General features: G+C 39.4%; 1 protein-coding gene across 6 annotated transcripts in view; it reads right to left on the reverse strand.

The window, feature by feature from the left end:
* Positions 1-15,285, reverse strand: part of NIN (ninein) — a 143,697-nt gene that overhangs the window by 97,035 nt on the left and 31,377 nt on the right. For 5 of the 6 annotated variants that reach the window (XM_047767300.1, XM_047767301.1, XM_047767307.1 and 2 more), the window contains one exon: positions 7,189-7,392. The exons of the other annotated variant lie outside the window; for it this stretch is intronic. In XM_047767300.1, coding sequence (XP_047623256.1) covers positions 7,189-7,371 — 183 coding nt within the window. In that variant the 5' untranslated portion in view covers positions 7,372-7,392. The remainder of the gene's footprint in view (positions 1-7,188; positions 7,393-15,285) is intronic. 6 annotated transcript variants of the gene reach the window in all.

The following is a 15,285-nucleotide window of genomic DNA, read 5'->3' on the forward strand; positions in this document are numbered from 1 at the left end:
GGAAACAAATTTAACCAGTATCCATGAGGTTTCAGATTTGATCCCTGGCCTCACTCAGTGGGTTGGGGATCTGGCATTGCAGTGAGCTGTGGTGTACATCACAGACATGGCTCAGATCTGGCGTTGCTGTGGCTGTGGTGTAGGCTGACAGCTGTGGCTCTGATTCAACACCTAGCCTGGGAATCTCCATATGCCCCAGATGCGGCCCTAAAAAAAAATAATAAATTTTTTAAAAAGGGAAAACAAGAAGCTACTCATAAAAGTATAAAAGAATACTGCAGAAATCTAAAGAGTGTTCCTGATCATTGTTTCTCTGGTGAGAGAGGCGGTCATTTCTGAAATAAAGTAGGTAGAAGAGAACAGCCGTCTAGCACTGTTCCTACCTCTTGTTGAGAGTACAAGGCCTTCCCAACAGCCTTCTGCCAGACTAAATCCTCTGAGGGGCTCAAGGTTCACAGGTCGCAACACTCAAGTCAAGTTTGCAATGAGTTTGACAAGAGATGAATAAAGAAAAGAAGCGAGTCTTATAGCTTCTTAATCAGGTCTTCTTGTCTGTAAATGTGAACTACAGACCCTTAGGAGTTCAAATAGACCCCAGATGACACTGTCGTAAAGGCATTGAGTGATGGTTTACAGAGTCACGAGATCCATACAGAATTAGAAAATACCCCTTACCGTTTAGGTTCAATCCCTTTACAGCAAAAGTTTAGACATATAAGATATGCAATGAGAAATGTTCCCACCTTCCCTTTCAACACATTCAAAAAGCCCTGATGAATGATATGAGACAGGAGCATGAACACGGGGTAGTTACAAACAGGCGGTTTGATGATTAAGGCTAATTTTGCTTGTAGACAGAGAACAAGTCCAAATAGTCACCGCCAGAAAGTACTTGTGTATCTCTGAGTCACTTTTCACTTGGTCCAAACATGTATAAGAGAAAGAAAACTTAAGAAGCTTAATGAAGTAGAAACAAATCAGCAAATCACCATATAAAATTAATCATGATGTTTATAAAAAACTCCAAGCATTTGAAAACGAAAGTGGGAAAGCTGAGTTGAATTATATATTTGTGCAGTTATCAAATTTTAACACAAAAAATTCCAAATTTCCTTTAATGTCCAAAGTCCCCATATCCAGGGAACTCACTGGAAGCCAATGGTAAGTTCTGCTACCATGTGGCTTGTTCTGACTCTGAAGAGAGCCAAGAACATAAGGTACTTCAGCACCCAGATTCATATTGAATATTACCGCAAGGAAATTCAGAGGGCAGCCTTATCTCAAAGTTAGTATACCCCATTAGGAAAGGAAAATGTATTTTTAAAACTGGATCTAACTAAAGGCTTCAACAAAATCAAAGTAAATTATTATATTTATGTTCTGATTTCTAATAAAAGAGATAGAGAGGCATGTGGAAACACTTCATTTAAAAGACACAATAAACAAGAAGCACCTATGATTGGTATCAATTACTTGGATGATTCATTAAGGGAGCTAACACGGTTCCCTTTCTTAAATTTTTGTAGTATTTACTCCCTGTACTTTTCATCTGTCAGGAATGCTACCTGAGTAGACCACAAGTTCCTCAGTGTCAGTCCCGAGGAATTCCTTGTCTTGAGGTCTGACCCACCTGACAGGGGCTTAACTGATAACAAAGATATGAAAGGAGCTCTTTTGAAAATCTAATAGGAAACACCTATCAGCAATGTCCTCTTTCCTTCAAATCAGTGATCCCCAAGCTCCAGGCACTTCAAACATTTATAAAGTAATCACCATGCCCAGAGGAACATGGCTTCAAGTTATAAAGCATGAGCGGACAGATTAATTGAAACATAATTTGACAGTAAATGACCTATTAGGAACATGCATGAAAAGAGAAAGTTGATTTACTTTCCTTAACAACTATCAAAAAAAACATTAGGGTTAAAAAAAAAAAAACAGGAAGTTATGAATGATGGATTTTAAAATAGAAAATAGATAATATTAATATTAGTTGGAGGGACAATGCCTTTTCTCTTATTTTTTTATTGAGGTAGAGTTAATTCACAATGTTGTATTAGTTTCGGGTATACAGCAAAGTGATTCAGTTATATATATACACACACACACATGGTTTCAGATTCTTTTCCATTATGTGTTATTATATGATATTGAGCATAGTTCTCTGTGCTAAACAGTACGTTCTTGTCATTTATCTGTTTTATATACAGGAGTGTGTATCTGTTAATTCCAAACTCTTAAATTATCTTTTCCCTGCCCCCCCATCCCCTTTGGTAACCATACTTTTTTTTTCTATGCCTGTGAGTCTATGTCTATTTTGTAAGTTCATTTGTATCATTTTTTTTTTGCATTACACTAAGTGATATCATATGATATTCATCTTTCTCTGTCTCACTTAGTAGGATAACCTCTAGGTCTATCTCTCTTGCTACAAATGGCATTACTGTTTCATATTGGAGTATAGTTGATTTACAATGTTAGTTTCAGATGTACAACAAAATGATTCAGTTATACATACACATATATCCATTATTTTTCCAATTCTTTTCCCCTACAGGTTATTACAGAATACTGAGTAGAGTTCTTTGTGCTGTACAGTAGGTCCTTGTGGATTATCTACTTTACATATAGTAGTGTGTATACATTAATCTGAAAACTCCTAATTTATCCCCCTCCCAATCTCCCCTTTGGTAACCCTAAGTTTGTTTTCAAAGTCTGTGAGTCTTTCTATTTTGGAAATAAGTTCATCTGTATCATTTTTAAGTTTCCACATATAAGTGATATCATATATTTGTAGTTCATTCTTTCTTATAGCTAAGTAACATTCCATTGTGTAAGTATATATACATATTTGCTTCCATGTCGTGGCTATTGTAAATAGTGATGCTATGAACATTTGAGTGCATGTATTTTTTTAAATTAGAGTTTCCTCTGGATACATGCCCAGGAGTAAGATTGCTGGATCATATGGTAACTCTATTTTTAGTTTTTTAAGGAACCTCCATACTATTCTCCATAGGGGCTGCATACCCAACAGGGTAAGAGGGTTCCCTTGTCTCTATACCCTCTCCAGTATTTATTATTTCTAGACTTTTTAATGATGGTTTACTGTAGTTTTGATTTGCATTTCTCTGATAATTAGTGATATGGAGCATATTTTCATGTGTCTATTGGCCATCTGTACGTATTCTTTGGAGAAATGTCTATTAAATCTTCTGCTCATTTTTTTGATTGGGTCATTATTTTGATATTAAGCTCTGTGAGCTATTTGAAAAATTTTGGAAATTAATCCCTTGTCGGTCACATCATTTGCACATATTTTATCCCAGTCTGTAGGCTTCCTCTGCTATGCAAAAGCTTTTAAGTTTAATTTGGTCCCATTTTTTTTATTTTTGTTTTTATTTTCATTACTCTGGGAAACAGATCCAAAAAAATATTGCTGTGATTTATGTCAGAGAGTTCTGCCTCTGTTTTCCTTGGGAGTTTTATAGTATCCAGTCTTACATTTAGGTTTTTAATCCACCTTGAGTTTATTTTTATACATGGTATTAAAGAATGTTCTAATTTCATTCTTTTACATGTAGCTGTCTAGTTTTCCCAGCATCACCTATTGAACAGACTGTTTTTTCTCCATTGTATATTATTACCTCCTTTGTTATAGGTTATTCGCCATAAGTGTGTGGGTTTATTTCTGGGCTTTCTATCCTATTCCATTGATTATACTTCTGTTTTTGTGCCAGTATCATCTTTTTTTTTCTTTCTTTTTTTTTTTTTTTGGCCACACCCACAGCACATGGAAGTTTCTGGCTGGGCCAGGAATTGAATCCGAGCCACAGCTGCAAACTACACCACAGCTGTAGCAACACCAGACCCTTAACACACTGTGCCACAGTGAGAACTCTAGTATCATCTTATTTTGATGACTGTAGCTTTGTAGTATGGTCTGAAGTTAGGAAGCCTGATTGCTCTTGCTTCATTCTTTCTCAATATTGTTTTGGCTATCTGGGGTGTTTTGTCTTTCTATACAACTTTTACAATTTGAGGATGGAAGGATTTTTCAATATCTGCAAATCAATCACCGTGATACAGCACATTAACAAACTGAATAAAAAAACCATATGATCATCTCAACAGATGCAGAAAAAACTTAATAAAATTCAACATCCATTTACAATACAAACACTTCAGAAAGTGGGCAAAGAGGGGGCACATCTTCCCATAATAATGCCCATATATGATAAACCCACAGCTAACAGTATACTCAATGGTGAAAAGCTGAAAGCATTTTCTCTAAGATCAGGAATAAGATAAGAATGCCCACTCTCACCACTTTTATTCAATATAGTTTTGGAAGTCCTAGCCACAGCAATCAGAGAAGAAAAAGAAATAAAAAGAATATAAATTGGAAAAGAAGTAAAACTATCACTCTTTGCAGATGACATGATGCTATACTAAAGATGTTACCAGAAAACTACCAGAGCTCAGCAGTGATTTCGGTAAACTTGTGATATACAAGATTAATATACAGAAATCTGTTGCATTTCTTTACACTGACAACAAAATATCCAAAAGAGAAATAAACAATCTCTACCATTTCATCAAAAAGAATAAAATACCCAGGAAACCTACCTGAGGAAAGGAAAAACCTGTACTCCAATTGAAAACATTTTCATAAAAATCAGTGTACAGTGTTTTCAACATTGTTGAAAAGAACTGAAGACAACACGAACAGATGGAAAGGTTTACCAGGTTCTTGGGCTGGAAGAATCAATACCATACTACCAAGGAAATCTACAGATTCAATGCAATCCCTATCAAATTACCAATGACATTTTTCACAGAAAAAATTAATCAATTTAGCTAATTCCAATGGAGGTAAGACTTAGAGGTTTTACTGTATTTAAAAATTATACATGTTAAGATAAAAAAGACAAAATTAAAACCCCAAACATCTAGGAAGCTGATGGGTACTAATGTATCCAAAAGCCAATTTAATAGAAAACTTTAGTTTACCATAAACGTAAGTTACACCCATACCATAAGACCAGGAGAATGTCTGATGCCGGACACACACAATACGTATTTGCTAAATTAATAAATAAATGGATATGTTTAGATTGTCAGGCTGTTATTTCTTTTTCCTTTTTAATTAAACTAAACTGCTACCCTTTAAACATTTTTCTATAAATACCATCTAAAGAAAAGAAAGGTGGCTGGTAGCAGAAATAACTTATAATTTTAAAACTTTGGATCCCTATTCACGAGGTGATAGAAACTAGAAATCTCCAGTGAAGTCTAAGGAATTTTTTTCATTTAAAAGTGTAGACCATTTAGAGTATCTTAACGGCATCTGGCTAAGTTTACATGATCATCTGAGGAGAATAATTCAGTTTCATTAAAAATGCAAATCTAACAGTAGTGCATTAATTCATGCCAACCCCACTCTCAAGACAACCACCAGGGACCTTCCCCATGAAATCAATATGCATACCTCATTTAACTTTTATCACTGGCTCACTAAGTAAATATCACACTACAGACCACTTAGGCATTCATTATTCACAGGCAAAGAGCAAATGTAAAAGTGGGCTGATAGTGTCAAGTCGTCAACGAATCAATCGATAACTGTTAACCTGTTTCAGTTTGCCTAACGAGAGCAAAGATATGCAACATCTGGAGAGCAAACTGCCCATCTGCTGCCAACAAGCAATCTCTTTACAGCAGAGGGTTCCACATTTCCTAATAACCCCTTACAGCAGAGGGTTCCTTGGGTTGCCTTTCAAGGAAGTTGTATTATGTCTTCTCAGGCTTTAATAGGCATGAAAACATGCCCCCTTTGGTACTGTTCCTCAGATACCAAAAGGCCAGAGATTCCCCTGGGACCACAGTGGGCAATCCTAGTCTGCAGCTCCCTGAAGTATCTGAGATTGAGGCAGAACTCAGAAACATTTGAGTGGTTACGTGTTTTGAAGCACAACTTTAAATATTTTTTTAGGGCTCATATGAATTCACGAGCAGCTAATCCCCCAAAGCATCCAAAAATGGTTCTATTTTTGCAAAAAAACCCCTCACACTTTCTTTCTTTAAACACAAGCCCTGTTAAACACCAGCTTCATGGTGCCAAGCCCCTGAAAATATCATCTCCTGTATTTTAACTTCAGAATGATCACCAATCTGTCCATCTCATAAACAGCCAATACTATACCTGAGGTCACTTGCCTAACGTTCCAGAGAAGAGACCGAAAATGAAGTGAAGGAAAGGAAGTCTGGTCGTTGCAATAAAGTTGAGCTTCACAGCTGCTTCCTCAATTTAACACCACATAATCAAAACCAGTGTATACAGGGAGTCAGCAATGGCAGCAGAAGAGCTCAAAAAGTACTGCCCATTTTTCCTCCTCATCCATTCAAAAACGACAGCAGCAAGATTCAACCCAAAGTCATACAAACAATGCTCTTAATTTTAATGATGAGAACTGAAGACTCTATGAGGTTGTGACAGCCTTCCCACTAACAGCAAGAGGGAAAAAAAGGACCCCTTCTCACCTTACTCATCTCTCTAGATCTACCGGGAGAGCATGACTATTCGTTTTCTTATGTAAAACTTAACATCAGTACACACGCACATCACTGTTGGAAGCAAGCCGTGCTGGGGTTTAAATGAACCTGCACAGTATTTACTTACCCTCCTGTCTTATTTCCTGGGTGAAAGGTTTAATTAATACTTTACTCTAGAAACAACCCACCTAAGAAAGCGTTATGGGGAGTAATAAGTCCTAACAGCAAGCTGCTCTGCCTGGGAATGGCTGTTTCCTTACTGTACTTGACTTTCCTTCCCTGGAGATCTCCATCTCCTTCCTTCATGAAAGTGAGTCCATAAAATGATTCACGAAGGAAAAGGAAAGAGTTGAAAAACACCCTCTTGTTACCTTTTTCTCTTTTCATCTAAGGCACCAAGTGTACACCTTCATGCCAAAGCACAGATTAAAGCAGGCCCTCATCACTGGAGCATGGTACTGCTATGGCATGCCCCTTACTTTTATTTATTTATTTTTTCTTCTGTTCATCAGGTTAACAGCTAAGAGCACACACCACCAGGATATTACAAACCAATTGCAACACATTCAGTTCCCCTGCCCCAACCCAGAAACCGCACCCACTTCCCACCCTCCACCCCTTCCTAGGCCTTACCCTGCCCAAGAGGTTGTCCTGAAGCAGCGTCTCTTGCAGCACTGGGGCTACCTCCTCCAAGCTCAACATGTGGCAAAGGTCAGTGAGTTCCTCCTGTCCCAGGGATCCAGTGCCCGTTGTGTCAAAACTGTCAAACAGCTCCTTGAGTCGGGCCTCATGCTGGTCCTGCTCTGCCTCATCCATCCCATAGCCCACAGCACTCACCTGTACAGACAGAGACAAGCATGGGTCTTGGGAGTGCTCTGTGCCTGTCCTGGCCCCCTCCTGCAGATCCACTGGGACTGTGTGAGGATCAGCAGAGAAGGTACTACCACACCACACCTCCTGGCAGGATCACGGGTCCCTCCAGGATCTGGCCGGCGAAGGGAGCTCCCGTGCACACACACTCACACCAGGTGCTCATCCACAAGATTCGACCTGGTGGGGGCAAGGCAACGTTACCAGAATGAGGGCTTCAGGTAAGCAGAAAGGTGTCCTCCTCTCCTCCCTGGCCCTCAGGCAGGCAGCCAATGTGTCAAACTCAAGACTGAAAATGGTTCTCTATCAGTCCATCTGGTCCAGGACTCTCAGAAGGTGAAAAACCACTTCTGACATCCAGTCCTTTCAAAGGAACTGACTATTAGCACAACGGAGCCTATTCAGTGCTAGTCAGAGCTCCAGAAGACCTGCCAGACCTTGAAGTCTGCCATGTTGCTCTCTCGGTTCAGCCCAGACGCCCCTCTTTGCAGTCAGAACACAAGGTTGCAGCAAAGACCTGGTGAACACATCTGATACAAAACCGCCTGTTTACAGGAAACCAAATGCCTCTTCCATGAGTTCCTTAAAAAGCAACTCAATTAACTTCATTGGTGCAAGTACATGAGGTATGACAGGAAGAGTATTCCCTGAAGCTTGCTTAAGCCCAAGGGAGTTTTAGGTAATGCTTAGTTGCCTAGAGACACAGGTAAACACTACTCCAGCCTTTCAGACAGTGAAGTTCCCAGGAGCCACAGACCACATGTGAAACATACAGAATCTCAGGACCCTCCACTATCTAGACCTACTTGCTTTTGTACTCCTGGTTAAGGGGTCTTCCATCTCTCTGACCCACCCTAATGCTAGGCTTTTTCTCTCTTTGATGGAACATGTGAAAACACGGATTTATCAATAACTCTCAGAAACATTTTTGCTAAGATTATCATAAAATTCTAGCTCCCTCATATTTGAAGAATGATTTTTTGCTTGCACAATATTCACTTTTTTTTTTTTCTTTTTAGAGCCACACCCATGGCATATGGAAGTTCCCAGGCTAGGGGTCCAATTGGAGCTGTAGCTGCCAGCCTACACCACAGCCACAGCAACTCAGGATCCAAGCCGTGTCTGCGACCTACACCATAGCTCATGGCAACGCCAGATCCTTAACTCACTGAGCGAGGCCAGGGATCGAACCTGTGTTCTCATGGACACTAGTCAGATTCATTTCTGCTGAGCCACAACAGGAATTCCCCCAATAATTCACTTTTAATGTGTTGGGTTTTCCAACTAAAGTCTGAAACCCTTCACATTTGAATGTACCTCCACCATGATGCAATGGAAGCCAGACGAGACATATACCCTTGAGAGGGTGACCTCAGCCTTCTCAAACAAGGCTCACAGAACCACCCCCCTGACTATAAAAAGCAGCACCTTAAAAAAGTATTGATCTTGCCAACAATTTTTGATTGTGGTTAAAAAAAACGCATAACATGGAGTCCACCCTCTTAACAACATTTTAAGTGCGCAATTCTGTACCATTCACTCTATGCACACTGCTGTACAGGTCTCTAGAACTTCTCCATCTTGCCTGACTGCAACTCTGTACCCACTGCTCAGCAACTCCCCATTCCCACTCCCTCAGTCCCTAGCAACCAACATCCTACATTTACAAGCACACCTTTAACTAAACCAAGTCCTGGATCAGAAAACTCTAACTTAGAGGTGATGTCACAGGGCAAGTCATTACAACATGGGAAACACGTATGTTAGGATGATGAACATGGCCAGACCTGAAAATAAATGAGCCTTCCATAACACAGCAGGGCTGCTCTAGGCTGCTTTGCTTTCTTTCCACAGACAACTGTTCAAAACAAGACAAGCTGAAATAGAGCCAACAACCATCCCAAGGGTTTCAGCAGAACTAGGCAGGCTCAGAAGATGGATCCAAACAGCTGGGCCACAGACCTCGATTTTTACTGGGGCCACTCACTACAGGGAAATGGAAACGTTCTGGTCCAGGTTCCCAGTCTCCAGGGTCTTTTCTCCTAATTATCAGTTTTTCTATTAAGGTGCTGCTGGCTCTGGCTGCCTTCCCAGGGTTGGTCTGTTGGGTTAACTAATCACCATGTAAATGTTTACAAAATAACTTGAGAGTGCTAGAATAAACATCAAAGCATCAGAAAAGAAAAACCAAGGTGGTAAGCAAAGCCACAAGAGAAATTTAGACAAGGCCAAGGCTTAGCTAATGAGATTCACTTAGAGTCCACCCAGTCATCGTCAGCTCAGATCTGCTGAGAATTGACAGGATGATCTGGGATTTTCAGGGTTGCCACAGCTCTCAGACTCACTCTCAGAGTTCTCTAGTCCCCTGGACTGGAATCTAACTTCATAAAACCTAGACTATTCTGATTCTGCCTGATTTTGCATTAAAAAAAAAAAACAAAAAACCCTCAAAAGTGAAAGAACTCTAACACTTCCCCTTTTAAAAATTATTATTATTATTTTTTTTTTTTGGTCTTTTTGCCATTTCTTGGGCTGCTCCTGCGGCATATGGAGATTCCCAGGCTAGGGGTCGAATCAGAGCTGTAGCCACCGGCCTACGCCAGAGCCACAACAACTCGGGATCCGAGCCGCATCTGCAACCTACCCCACAGCTCACGGCAACACCGGATCGTTAACCCACTGAGCAAGGGCAGGGACCGAACCAGCAACCTCATGGTTCCTAGTCGGATTCGTTAACCACTGCGCCATGATGGGAACTCCTTTAAAAATTATTTTTAAGGGCTGGGGATATGTCCATCTAAACCAACAAAGGAGGGCCATAAAACTCACAATGGTAATGTGTATCTGTTAATCCCAACCTCTTAATTTATCTCTCCTCCTCCCCTTTGGTAACCCTAAATTTGTTTTCTATGTCTGTATGTTTCTGTTCTGTAAATAAATTTGAAATAAACTATAAGAGAAAACAAAAATCTCTCAATGCACTGAGAAGTCCTGATCTTTTTTGAGGCTTTGAATCTGATAAGCTATCATACCCTGCTCTTTGGGAGGTCACTGATTTTTTTCACTAAACCAAACCTCATTTATTTTACAGTAACTTTCATTTTTTCTCTCTTTATTACATCTCTCTCCTTCCCAAGAACTGCACTTAGGAGATTATTCTTTTGACTGAAGGGGGAAAATTGCTCCACCCCTGTAGAAACAAATGATCATATGGAAACATCCAAAAGATGTTTCATATGGTGACAAGTTGTCAGTACTCTTCTGGCACATAAGGCATTTTTACTGGTTGATATTATTCCCCAAATGTTCATCAGTAATTTCATGTGCAGGAATTATTTTTCTCCCCACTTGGCAGAAATCTCTTTAAAGGAAAGGTCCACAATTTCTATTTCTTTTATAGCTTCCCCCAAATGTTTAGTACAGTCTGTTCTTCACACCAGGAACTCAGGAAACATCATGGTCTTATTTAGTATATGGATACTCCTTTCGAGGAAACGTACCCAGAATGAAAGCTATAGAAATGAGCAGAGGAAGACTCTGAAATGCCTATTTCATCCATAAGTATACTTCTACTCCTCCCCCTCAATGACTTTTCAAAAGCATTTCCAGTCTTAGACACAACCGAACCTAAGTAGAGAGCCAGTACCCACTGCCAAACTGTATGTATCATGTAGTGCCGTCTGAGGTTTGATTCTACGCGTTAGTAATTAAATCAACAGATTTACAAACTTCAGCTGCATTTTTGTTGTGCTGTTTCTATAGAGGAGAATCAACACTAAAATACTTTCCCAAGTCCCCTTGTTTATAGAAGAGAACACCAATATCCATCTGGAAAGTTGTTCTGATGGTTAAATACAGTAAGCAAAGCAGCTAATCCCAGAGAAAGCGGATACAAAAGGGAAATTGAAATAGCAACCAAGCAAATACCTGCAATTTACAAAGAAGGGGGTAAACTGAAGAGGGGTAACTTACACAAGTCAACTGGCCATAGATCTGCCTTCAAAGAACCAAAACAGGAGCTGTGGGATGCCTTATCCCAGAAAGCAAGAATGGGTGGGGGGTGTATGATGCATATAAGCAATATCATAGCACTAAATGGTAACAGCAGCAGGTCATATTCAGTGCTTCCTTGATCTTCAAAGGCAGATTATTGATCACTTTAATATCAAAAAAAAAAAAGCAGACTGACATACAGTTGAGAGTTCAGAAGAAACTTTTTTTTTTTTTAACTTTGAGCATTCACTCTAAGTCTGGCCTGTGCTGAGTACTCTACATAAATTACCTCATTTAATCCCCCTAATTTTTTGAAGTAGGTATCATATTCCCATTTAAGATGTAGAATTGGGGCTTGGCAGAGTTAAGGAACTTGTCCAGGGACACAACACTAATAATGGTCATGGACCTGGGATCTGAACTCTGGTTTGATTCTAAATTATACTGTCTCTCAATCCTACACATACATGCACACAGAACCCATGAATGGGACCACTGAAATGGTAGCAATGACAAAGCACTTCTCTCCACTTTCATGTGTTAACCAACTGAACAGCACCGTGTACTAAAAACCACCATGGAACACCTGGTGGCCACAAACTCCTGCAAAGTGAAGTGAGAAGGATTGAGGTTCCCTCCTCCCTACCTTCCTTGATTCCTTTGTTGAATAATCATAACCCATGAGGCACTAGGGATACACAGAATAAGCCTTCTCTTTTTCCTAAAGTAGCTTTGGGATTTAGGGCAAAGAAAAAATACATATTCATACAAAAATGACCTTGCAGAATCCCATGTCTTCAGTAACAGACACAGTCAAGAACCTGGTAGTTGTTCAAATACTTCCCCCCAAATACTTAAGTGTGTCGAATCTGTGCAGTTTCAATGCTTTGTAGTCAGAGCCTAGTGGACACTCACCAGGGCCAGGAATCTTTCTTGGAGATGCAGGAAGCTGGGTTTGGAGTGACAAATCGTTCTTCAAATTGCCAAGGACAATTCCGGTTCTATAAACCCTGCCACAAACCTGGGCCTCACATCACTATCTACCTTCCCAATCCAACTGTGTGAAGCCTTTAGGAGTCCTTTGCAATAAAAGGGCCAATGTGGGCAATATTTTGGAGTTCTAACAAGGGATGGTTAAATAAGAGGCAGATGCACAGAGCCATTAATCAAAACATTTACCACCCAACAACCACCCAAGATGAGGACTATTCAGAGCATTTTTCTTCCAAATAACTCAAAACAAAGCTGCCAGAATGTGTAGACCCTGACACGGACGTCCATTAGAGACCCATGTCACTGTGCTCCCCTTGGCAACCCCGGATGATGAAATCACAGTGCCAGTCAGGGTTGGAGAAGACTGAGGTGGAGGTGTGGCTGGAATAATGAAGTCCCCAACATAAGGCCAGCATGAAGTAGATCTGTGAACTTGTGAACTCTCCAGGGTCCAAGGTATAGAAAGGAGCTTGTAAGAATGGCAAAGGGAACGTCTGCTCTGGGACAGAGGGAATGAAAAGGGGACAAAGTCTGGCAAGGGAAAAAACAAGTAATAAATGAGCACAATGCCAGATCCCCTAGCCCAGGCCTTTTATTTCCCCTCCAGATGGTCCAGCAGCTGAACAGCTACAAGGAATGTCTGGATGCCCCTCTTGGCTCAGCCACTTTTCCTGGCTGTCATAATAGATGCTTTTGGATCTGTGTTCAGACAGAGCTGGTGGGGGTCCACAGTCCAGGCAGTGACCACCAAGTGACTGATTCAGTTACTTTATAACTAAAGAGATGGACATGGACAAACTATTTTGGCAAAGCTTTTCATTCATGCCTTTATCCTTCACTATTTGGCAAGTCAGAGCCAATGGTCAAAATAAAATATTTCTTTTTCTTCTCTCTTTTCTGCAAACACTTTAATTTGCTGCAAAGATTTCCAGGTTTACCATCTTGGATTAATTTCAGCATAAAATGAAATAATGACAGAAATAAATTCAAGTTTACCAAAAGCTTAACAGAAAAAGCAACTGTCTCCATTTACCTGTTGATATAGAATATTTCTCCCCCAAATGGATATGCATCAAATTGATTATTGTCAGATACTCCTCTCTGCTAAAATAGCACCTCACTTCCAGCTGGATACTAAAAGCACAGTTATCAGCAAGAATAAAATCAGAGTGTAAAAATGTAACACAAAAGCTTAAGCACTGCCTCACAGAAGGAAAAAAAAAATCACATTACATTTGAAAGAAAATAACAACCACTGCTAACTACAAAAAAAAAAAAAATTTAATTTAACTAAGCATATCCTACTAGCATTTATCCTAAAACATAACTAAGCTTCAGCATTTTACTATCCTGAATGATGTGGCAAACGCAAGCTTTTGTTAAATCTGTTAGGTGGATTACCCAATCAAGTTGTTAACTCAGGATAGCTGGAGCAATAAAATCATTAGCCTTGCACATGGTAGATTCAATCACTGTAATCACTACTAAGTAAAATTACTGAAGCCAAAACAGGGCTGCATGTTTGTTACTTTCTTAAAAGAGACAGCTTTTTAACAACTTTCACTTCTTGAGCCATATTTATTCAAATTAATTTAGAATACCTGCAGTGCTGAATACACAGTTTCCTGGGGTATAAAAGCAAAAAGCTTCTCTTCTCACATCTATGAACAATATTTTCCCAACTTTGTTTTTTAAAAGAGTATTAGATCGTAATTTTTCCATTCAAAAGCTTGAATAAATGGTTAATTACTGATATAAATCACAATAAAATGTCCTGATTTTCAAATAAAGTTGCTCACTTGCATATTCCCATAATCTTTTAAAAACTCCATTTGTCAATAGGATAAAAATATCTTTCTGTAAGCTTCGGTAAATCTCTCCACAAGCCCCTGCCCAGCAGATGTAAATTCAATAGCTAGAATTCAAACCACATCATTTATTGGCTTACAAATGAATTGGCATCTATAAAAATAAAGTTCCTGAAAAGACTTTAGGCTGCTTTGAATCCCTCTAAAATGGTCTGGCTAATCTTGCCATCCCTTTATCAACGTTAGACTGATAAAATGTATTTTCATTATAGACATAAAATGGAAGCATCAAGACTGGTAAAATGTTACTTTAGAAAGTCATTTGCAGTGACATTTAAAACAACTGATTTGAACAACATCTGACTTATTGATAAGAACATTGCTTATTAAATTAAGATTGGCTGTTCAGAATTCACTGGAGCCCTATTCTCCCCCTCTGTGACAGTTAACATCTTTTGATATTAAGGGTCATCACACATCCTAAATGAAAAAAGACAAGAAAAAAAAAAGATACCCAGGCCATTCCGAGTAAGTGCTTATAAAATGACTGATCCTTGACATTTTAATGCAAAGACAGTGCCTGTGATGGCTGCCTCTCCGTTGCCCTTTGGAAAGCCTTTTCCTGCCTTAGCAGTATCTTTACTGATGTCTAACCCATTTAGAACATCCATAACTCTTACACTTTATCTATACTGTCGGTCAGAATGTGTTTCTCCAAGGAATCACCAGAGACCAGATGAAAATAAACAAACCTGCAAACAAACTTCACAGTTCTCTTCACCGCCTTAAGTACATTGACAACAGCTGAGGAGACCCTAACAAATTGTTTTATCAGCCAGCCTGTAATGCAACTGTTACACACAGTCTGGGAATTTTCACAGCCCCTTTCAACTCCAGAGCAAGACCTTTCAATACTTCAGGTCAGTACACTAGCTACTAGGGAAGACTCTAGATAAAATTAACATGACACAGAAAAAAAGAAAAAAAAAAAACTTATCCTTGCAGACTGTCAAGCCTCAGGAAACAAGTAAACAGATATAAATTTATGTTAATATATTTAAGGGAG

Source organism: Phacochoerus africanus, chromosome 2 (genome assembly GCF_016906955.1).
Source record: "Phacochoerus africanus isolate WHEZ1 chromosome 2, ROS_Pafr_v1, whole genome shotgun sequence".
Lineage (NCBI taxonomy): Eukaryota > Metazoa > Chordata > Mammalia > Artiodactyla > Suidae > Phacochoerus > Phacochoerus africanus.